At 46.2% G+C, this 9264-nt stretch overlaps 1 protein-coding gene across 1 annotated transcript; it reads left to right on the top strand.

The window, feature by feature from the left end:
* Window positions 1–1346: 1346 nt before the first annotated feature.
* LOC113939542 (keratin, type I cuticular Ha3-II) lies at window positions 1347–8113 on the top strand. Its single transcript, XM_035724615.1, has 8 exons — window positions 1347–1449; window positions 1911–2262; window positions 3958–4040; window positions 5022–5178; window positions 6092–6253; window positions 6348–6473; window positions 6598–6818; window positions 7639–8113. Exons 2-8 carry the CDS (start codon window positions 1915–1917, stop codon window positions 7763–7765), a joined length of 1224 nt encoding a protein of 407 aa, XP_035580508.1. The 5' UTR covers window positions 1347–1449; window positions 1911–1914; the 3' UTR covers window positions 7766–8113.
* The last annotated feature ends 1151 nt before the right edge of the window (window positions 8114–9264 follow it).

The following is a 9264-nucleotide window of genomic DNA, read 5'->3' as shown; positions in this document are numbered from 1 at the left end:
TTGAAGCCTGGAGCATAGAAGAAGAAGGGAAACAGAAAAGCTAATGAATCCAGCTATTTACTTTATCTGGTCCAATAGGGCTTTAGTCAGTTTGGTACTGATTTTAAACCAGCACATCCATCCCATCTCTCTCTGAAGGTAGAAATTCAGGCAGGAGGGCAGAGAGTTGTGGATTGTGAATGTGGTTAAGGATGGCAGTACCTTCAAAGCATTATGCTCTGGGAGACCACACATTTACTCCAAATCTGCTGCCTTTCATGGAAGCATATTTGAAGCTCCACATTGGAAATGTCTTTCAGAACCACCCAAGAAAATGTACACTATTATTTTATAACCACAATGTGTTTCTGACCCATTAAAGACACTGCTAAGTTTGATTATTTATTCCACTCTCTAGGCTTGGTTCCAAATTATATCTGGCTGGTTTCAAAAATAAACACATCCTCAGAAGATGAAGATTTGCCTTCAATGAGGATAACCAAAAGAAAGTGTCCCAGACTGTGAGGTCAACTTTGTTAGAAGAGGTGATCTGAGTGGTAGCTGTAGAGGAGGAATTAGTACATAGCTTCCAAAAGGAACTGCTTTAAGGAGTGTCTGTCCTGTTTTGAGTACTGATCAATTAAACATAAAATCCTCATAGTTCGTATCTTCATCTGGAATAGCATGAGGGCAGAACATCTGTTTTCCAAAATGTGTTGATGGTCACAAGATGCTATTAAGCATATCATGATGTGGTGGTTTTTCAGGATCACATCCTTTGGAGAACTGGGCTTAGATGTTCCTCCTTCAAATCAACCAATGGTTTCCTTTTTTCAAGCTTTTAGCAGGTATTACAATTACTTACTTAGTAAACTTCCTTTCATTAGAACAGAAATGACTAGGGAACAGGCTTTTGTGTCCTGGCCCATTCTAATTTGGGAGAGGATACTGTCTAGTAGTGGTTGAGGTTCATTGAACTCAATTCATTTGTGCATTATTACATCTCAGCAGTGAGGAGATAGGAAGAGAGACAGTTGCTGTGTTGGAGAGAGCATGGCTGTTGGAGTCAGAAAGGTTTGGGTTTGAATGCTGGCTCACCTCATAGGAGCTCTGGAACCGTAGGAAACCTCTCGGAGGCTTGGTGTCCTCATCTACCCCCACAGGGTTTTGTGAGGCCTGAAGGAGATAATGCATATGAGGTGTTTTGAACAGTGGGTGCTCAGTAAGCAGGAGGCATTGTGATGACACCCATGTTGTGTGTAAGGGTAGGTATTCCCAAGTTGTTCATTTTCTGTGAACATTGAGTAATAGTAGAAATGGAGCTTGGGGGGACTACGTACAGCCCCCTAAGGAGAGGGGAGAATTGCCTCCATCTTGCCTGGATGGAAGATCAAAGGGCTATTCAACAGGATGGCCTCGTAGGTCTGATCTCAGCTTCCAGGATTCCCTACCAAACAGTCTAGTCTCCAGGTGGGCTTCCTTAAATGGCTTTTCTCACAGAGTCTTCACTGAACAGAAGCTGGATGAGGCATAGACGTTTCCTCCTTTAGGAGATAGAGGCATAGACGTGCCCCTCTCTGGGGGACAGGGTACAGCTGTCACCCCAAATCAACACCCTGTGAACAAGGGCTGTTGTTGGCAAGGTAATGGGTTGGTCACTTTGAAGGTCTTACTTAACCAACCAGCATAATTGGTGAGGAGTCCTGACTTAGCAGGAAGCCAGGGTAAAGCATTTTATGAGGTAAAGGACTCGCGTGAGGTGGCTAAATAACAAATGGAAAAATGGGTAAATAGGGTAAAAGGGGGCTAATGGTGCATGTGGTCACCACACCCATGGCTGACAGAATATAAAGCCCTGGAAAGGACCAGGGCTTACACCAGAGAGAGGAATCAGCTTTTGAAACTGACCTTCAGAGCTCCACTCCCTCCAGCACCATGCCTTACAACTGCTGTCTGCCCAACATGAGCTGCCGCTCCACCTGCTCCTCCCGGCCCTGCGTGCCCCCCAGCTGCCACACCTGCACCCTGCCCGGGGCCTGCAACATCCCCGCCAATGTGGGCAACTGTGGCTGGTTCTGCGAGGGCTCCTTCAATGGCAGCGAGAAGGAGACCATGCAGTTCCTGAACGACCGCCTGGCCAGCTACCTGGAGAAGGTGCGCCAGCTGGAGCGCGAGAACGCGGAACTGGAGAGCCGCATCCGGGAGTGGTGCCAGCAGCAGGTGCCCTTCGTGTGCCCCAGCTACCAGTCCTACTTCCGGACCATCGAGGAGCTCCAGCAGAAGGTGAGGCGGTGGCCACCACGCTGCCGATTTAGTTAACTATTCATTTACATTTAACATACCAACTTCTGAAATGGATCTAAGACTATTCAAAACTACAGTAATAAAGACATTGACTTCATTGGCTTAGGGAGGACGCATCAAATCATCTTAGAAAATCTATTTGGAAAGCCCCACGGGGAAGGATATGGACTGGGATAGGGTAAGACCTTAGACCACGATCAGTCATTGCAATCTTACATCGCTTCTTACTGAAACCAGAGTATCTGATTGTTTTAGTTCTATTATGATACCCTGGTCTTGTTTTTAGGCTTACAGCATTAAAAAATATGCACCTGAAATATTTCTTGGAGCTAGTAATTTCCTAAGTGGATCCTCAAATACTTAAAGCCTTCCAACGCTGTAGCAGGAGACAGTGTCCGTAGCAAAGCAAAAGAGCTGTTGACCCCATAAGCCTCACTAATATACACAGACCCTGTACCATCCACTAGAGCAAGCATGCAGGTGAGAATTCAGGGTCAGAAATGCAGGAGTAGAAGTGGAGATACGAGTCAGCATAGGGGCACCTGGGTGGCTCAGTTGTTAAGCGTCTGCCTTCGGCTCAGGTCATGATCCCAGGGTCCTGGGATCGAGCCCTGCATCGGGCTCCCTGCTCTGCAGAAAACCTGCTTCTTCTTCTCCCACTCCCCCTGCTTGTGTTCCTTCTCTTGCTGTGTCTCTTTCTGTCAAATAAATAAATAAAATCTTAAAAAAAAGAGTCAGCATAGAGGTGAGACTAATACATGGTGGAGGTCAGGGAAGGCTTCCCAGAAGAGGAATATCTGAGTAGGGTTAGATGGATGAGCAGGAATTTATATTCAATGGCACAAGCCTTCGATTCTCTGAGGAGACTAACTGTCCACTGCTCAGTAGTGCTAGCAAAGTGAATGCCAGCTAGGGGCCGTGCAATTTGAAGATCATGCATTCATTTGCCCATATTTACTGTACACAAGGCACAGTGCTTGAGTGAGGGATAAAGTACAGAGTGAGACAGTCTCTTTCCTTCAGGAGCTCATAGTCTAATAGGGGAGACAGACTGGAGTGAAGGGGAGAAGCGTAACTGGCTAAGTGCAAAATATTGTTGGGAGTGCATGGAGGAAGTGACCCCCTGTAGGAGCCGGGGCTGGAGGGAGAAGGTGGGTCATGCAAGAGGTCTTGCTGGTGGGTGAGGACATCCCGGAGCATTCCAGATAGAAGGAGAAGCTCTGTGCAAAAGCATGGACAAGGGCAATATGACAAAGAGTGGAAAGAGGTCAGCAGGACTAGGAGAAGGGGATGTGAGGGTAGGAAAACCAGCCTGTTCTGGTTTGGCTGGGATTTTTCTGGGTTTAGCATCCCGGGAGCCTCCTACTTCTAAGCAAACTGAGACACAGGTCACTCTAAGGGAGGCTTAATATCCAGTATGCTCAATTCCTGCGGGAAGCCAGAGGCAGACGAAGGAGAGAATTCATGACAAAGGACACATTTCTCCTTGACTGTTTTAGTTTTGAAATGAACAGTGCTATTAATTAACCCTTCTTTTATCCCCAAACTGAAAATCTGAGAAGACTCAAAGCTATTTGGCAGGAATGTGTATTTGAAAAAAAAAAAAAAAGCTTTTCACTGTAAGGCACAAGACACTCCTTAGTATAACTCATTTCATAATGAATCCTTCCCCAGATCCTGTGCAGCAAGTCTGAGAATGCTAGGCTGGTGGTGCAGATTGATAATGCCAAACTGGCTGCAGATGACTTCAGAACCAAGTAAGATCTTCCTAATGATCAGTGCAATCTTATAATTGACAGGCTAAATTGCAATGTGATGAAATCTGTCCTGGGTGCATTTAAGCAGAAGTTGTCTGGGATGGCATTGGGAGGATTCTTGCATTGGGTTAGTTAGGTTAAATGTCAGTTTCCTCACTGAATGCAAGAATGCTGTGTTTTAAGCTTATTTTTAAGGAATGAAAGAAATCACCCATTCTTTCTCTTTTTCAACTTAATACGTGGACCAAGTTTAAAAGTGAATTTCACACCTGTTTCTTAGTATGGGTTCATCACTATCAGCCCATCAGAAAAAAAGTTATTAAATCAAAAAAGAGGCAAAATCCATTTCAGAATATCATTTTTTCTAGGTGTGATCATTACAATCATAAGAATCCTTTGCATTTGAATTTTTGTGGGACTTTATAATTTACAATGTATTTGTAATTACTATGTCATTTCTTCATCTTCAGACCAACCCTGTGAAGTGTTAGTTTGGTTTCCATTTTATAGATGAAGAAATCAAGGCTCAAAGACATGAAGGAATTTATCCACAGTCATAACTGCAAGTCTGAACCTGATTTCTAATTCAGTGTTTTTATCACAAGACCAGGTTGCTTTCAAGGTGGTTGGAAAGATGTCGAGACAATCTGTATAACAGACTTATGAAGTTCACCAACTCACTTAAAGAGGCAAGATAGGGCTTAATCCATAGCAGCCTGTGCAAATTCTCAGAGCAAATGCAGTTAATATCAGATTAAAACTGTGGAGATAGGCCCCTCACCAATACCTTCTCTGTGGATCTCAGGGAGGAAATAGGTCTTTTTACTCAGCACAGTGGTATTTTTTTCCCCTTCCAAAAAGGAAACTTTTTAAAAAATTCAAAAACTTCCAAAATGTAAAGAATTTGACTAGGTCGGCCAAGTAAATCCCTGGAAAAAGTCTTCTTTTTTGACTCCCTTTGACCTTCCCCTGTGTGCGCAGGTACGAGACGGAGCTGGGCTTGCGGCAGCTGGTGGAGTCAGACATCAATGCCCTGCGCAGGATCTTGGATGAGCTGACCCTCTGCAAGTCTGACCTGGAGGCCCAAGTGGAGTCCCTGAAGGAGGAGCTGCTGAGCCTCAAGCAGAACCATGAGCAGGTGAGGGAGTCCCAGTCCCCATCATCTCATATGGAGAGTTCCATGCCCCTCCTGAGCAGGATAAGGTTGGTCTTTGCTAACCACCCTAGAGCTAACGCAACATTTTGCTGCTTGCTCAAAACACACTTGGGGGATTTTGGGGGAATGAGTCATAAGCTTACCTCTTTTACCTAAAAGAATGTGGTCAGCTGACTTATTTCTACCTGGGGCCAGATATATGGCCAAAAGTCCACACAAAGATCTTTAAAGTAATTCCTACTGCTTGACAAGATCTATTATCTTCTGAAGGTGCCAAATTAAGGACCAAGACTAGAAAGAGACAGCAAACTTCCTCATATTATATGTCACTTGATACTAGAACCCAATGGATGGATGGATGGATGGATGGATGGGAAAAATGAGAGAGATGAAGGAATTTAAATAATGGTTGAGGCAGACTTCATGGTTGAATGTAATATAGGATGTCAGATGCCTGTATCAAAGATTAGATGTTTTGAAGAAAAGAAGACTACCCCAGGTAGACAGTATATAAGGGTAGAAGACTATGAAATAAATGGGAGGAGTTATACCTGGTTTCTCTACATTTAAGTAGCAATAATTATAAACTAGATACCATGCCAGATCTATCACTGAGCAAAGGGAAAATCAGAAAGAAATGATAGAATCTTGGATTGGAAAGAAACATTAGCAATCGCTTATTCAAGCAGCCTCATCGTGCAGATGAGGAGACACTCAGACAGGAGGCCTGAATCATACAGAGGCAACCTAGCTGGGTTCTACATCAACTGGGCTTCAACTCATATTTTCTAATTCCACTGCTATCTTCTCCCCACCATACTGGACTCACTCAAAGAGAGTTTATTTATAGACTTTTTTTCCCCTGTGGGTTCATTCGTCCCCCTTCCTCCCTCAGGAAGTCAACACCCTGCGCTGCCAGATTGGAGACCGCCTCAACGTGGAGGTGGACGCAGCCCCCACTGTGGACCTGAACCGTGTGCTCAATGAGACCAGGAGTCAGTATGAGGCCCTGGTGGAGACCAACCGCAGGGACGTGGAGGAATGGTTCACCACCCAGGTGGGCATCTCAGCGCATGGCCACTCAGGACCCTTGGCCCCTCGGGGCCCTTGCGGCAGGGTCTGACCCTGTCGTCTCCCCTGTGCTGTTTCAGACCGAGGAGCTGAACAAGCAAGTGGTGTCCAGCTCGGAGCAGCTGCAGTCCTGCCAGGCGGAGATCATCGAGCTGAGACGCACGGTCAATGCCCTGGAGATTGAGCTGCAGGCCCAGCACAACCTGGTGGGTGTTGTTCAGGGTACTGTCCACACTCTCCTGACCTCATGAAGTCTGGGACTTCTCTGGAACCCCATGGAGAAGCCCCCTGAGGAGCGGCTCTGTGACATTCTTTATCTTCCCCGCACAGAGGGACTCCCTGGAGAACACGCTGACGGAGACGGAGGCGCGCTACAGCTCCCAGCTGGGCCAGGTGCAGTGCATGATCAGCAACGTGGAGTCCCAGCTGGCTGAGATCAGGTGTGACCTGGAGCGGCAGAACCAGGAGTACCAGGTGCTGTTGGACGTCAAGGCCCGGCTGGAGTGTGAGATCAACACGTACCGGGGCCTGCTGGAGAGTGAGGACTGCAAGTGAGTAGCCAGCAGACTACACCCCTGCAAGGCACACACATAGTTTTACTCAAGGACAAAACAGAGACTTTGCAGGTCAAGTTTCAGAAACCAATATGCCTGTAGAGACCAGAGTTTTCTGTTGCGGTAGTGTATCATGGAGAGTATTTTTTGCTGTCATTATCTGGAGGAAAGGTATTTTCTGTTCCAAAAGATACTCATGAGACTTGATTGTTTTCTCCAACTGGTGAACTTTTGGAGGCTGATGCATAAACAAAGCTTTGTACCTTCACGGTTGGTCTGTCACAGCAAAAGGGAAAACAAAACTGCAACAACCATTACATATATTTGAATAGTGCTTTCAGATTTAACCCACACTTTCAAACCCACTGCCTCATTGATCCTTGTTGGAATCATCTGAGGCAGGAAGAATGGGGACAGTATAACCATCTTATAGATGAGCATTTGAATACTGAAGGAGAAGACAATTCGTTAGCTCATGGAGTACAGCACTCGTCACCTGACAGTATTTTCATGAACACATTCTATGTGGTAGGTATTACCAATTCCGTCTTGCAGGAGAGGAGGCTGAGGCTCAGAGGGGTGAAGTGACTTCCCCATGACTCCAGGGTTATGGAATGAGGGCTGGAATTCCACCTTCAGTTTTCTTTGCTCTTTTCTGTCACTGTCTCAAAGCTCTGTAAAAAGGAGCAATCCAAACAAAGCTTTGGCTTCCTCAGATGTTGGAGAATGGTTTCTGCTTTCTGTCTCCTTGGGTTGAGCTCTCTCCTTTTAAAAATGATCCCTCTCATGCTGACCAACTATTAATTCTGTGTCCCAGGCTGCCCTGCAACCCCTGTGCCACTACCAACGCATGTGACAGGCCCATCGGACCCTGCGTCACCAATCCCTGCACGCCGTGTGGCCCACGCTCCCGCTGTGGGCCCTGCAACACCTTTGGATGCTAGATATCTTGGGGCCAGCAAGAGGATTGCATGAAGACAGAAGGACCATCGATGGACCAGCCCTACTTCTCTGACAAGCATCAGCCACAGAAGCCCGCCCCAGGCAACCCCATAAATCACGGTCTGGAAGGAGAACAAATGCCCAGGTGTGGCCTGACTCTGAGCTGAGCCCACCAGATCCCCTTCATTCAAGGCTGCTCTCTTATAGTCATTCTGTGACCTGGTGGTCTGATAGGTCTGGGCTGCGAAGACGTCCTACCAGGTGTGTTGTGGTTCTCTCTGTTGCTTTGACCTTCCTCGCAGGTCCCTAAATCCCTTTGTAAATCTAATAAACTTTCCTCATGCAAAGCAGTGATGGTTCTCATTTGTATTCATTCTTTCCAAAGTGTTCACTCTGTATGTGCTTCTTATAAAGCCACTTGAAAGCACAGGAGGACTGTGTCATTAATGGCTTCCTCACCATTAATTAACATTCATTAGGTACAGTGAGCCTGGTGTCCACTTGGGCCGGCCAGGAACCAGTGGGGCCACTAAGGCAAGAGGCCTCATTTAAATGTGGTGAATATTCACCATGGGAGCTGACTCAGTACTGCACCTGTAGAATGTTAACATTTCTAGAAAGTTCTATTCTTTCTTTCCAAGTGCCTGTAGGAAGAGGGACAGAAGCCAACATTTACTGAACACCAACCACGTATCAGGAGCTGTATGAGTCATTTTCTTTCTAATTCACAGAGTAAGAAGAAAAGAGCTCATTGTCAGTTGCACATGAGGTATGACTGTGAGGGAATGAAACCCATCTCTAACAAGCACCCTGATCTTATGCATCAACACTGTCACAAGAAGGAGAGATGATGCTCTTAGTACCCCAGACATCTCTGAAACTTTCCTTTGGGAAATACTGAAGAATTTGTAACAGTAAAAGGGGCATCTCTTACATCTGATTAATACCCAACAGATTTTTAAAGTGTTTCTCTACTTGTTTGACTTTTGTAACCACGAGAACTAAAATTGGATTTTGGGACCAGCTCCCTTCCCTACCCCGAAAGAAGTTCTTCAGAATCCAACTAGGGTATTAAGTCTCTGGTCTCTGCCAGTACTCAAGTGACAGATATACTGGTGCTCTGCCCCTGCTGGTGCCTATTGATGTCTGGCCATGCTCGATGGCTTCCACAGCTGTGCATGCTCTGGCCTGTGCAAGGCCACTGTCCTGTCTTGGGCTAAACTGCTAGTTATGTCTTCTCTCCTTGAGATGAAGCTGGTACTATGTCCCCCCGTTATGACGATGGCCACTCCAACGTGGGTCATAAATACTTGTCTTAACACATTCTGGTTCTCTTAGCATCCGCTCTGCTGCTGTTGATATTTCGGGTGCTGCTGGAGCTCCCTTATCCAGACCTCAGGCACAGCCCTGGAAGATGACAGAGTGACACTTCATGCTGTGCTCAGAACGTCCCAGGCCTGGTTGGCATACTTTGGCCTCTCTCCCTTCCTTCCCAGGAGCT

The sequence above is a fragment of the Zalophus californianus genome, chromosome 16 (assembly GCF_009762305.2).
Source record: "Zalophus californianus isolate mZalCal1 chromosome 16, mZalCal1.pri.v2, whole genome shotgun sequence".
NCBI lineage: Eukaryota > Metazoa > Chordata > Mammalia > Carnivora > Otariidae > Zalophus > Zalophus californianus.
The sequence above is the reverse complement of the archived record's forward strand: the minus strand, read 5'-3'. Positions and strand labels throughout refer to the sequence as shown.

Bases quoted from the DNA above. Each gene is read 5' to 3' on its own strand.
- LOC113939542 (XM_035724615.1), top strand. From the start codon at position 1,915: ATGCCTTACAACTGCTGTCTGCCCAACATGAGCTGCCGCTCCACCTGC. The intron at 4,041-5,021 runs GTAAGATCTTCC...CTGTGTGCGCAG, and splicing joins GCAGATGACTTCAGAACCAA to GTACGAGACGGAGCTGGGCT. The intron at 6,254-6,347 runs GTGGGCATCTCA...GTGCTGTTTCAG, and splicing joins AGGAATGGTTCACCACCCAG to ACCGAGGAGCTGAACAAGCA.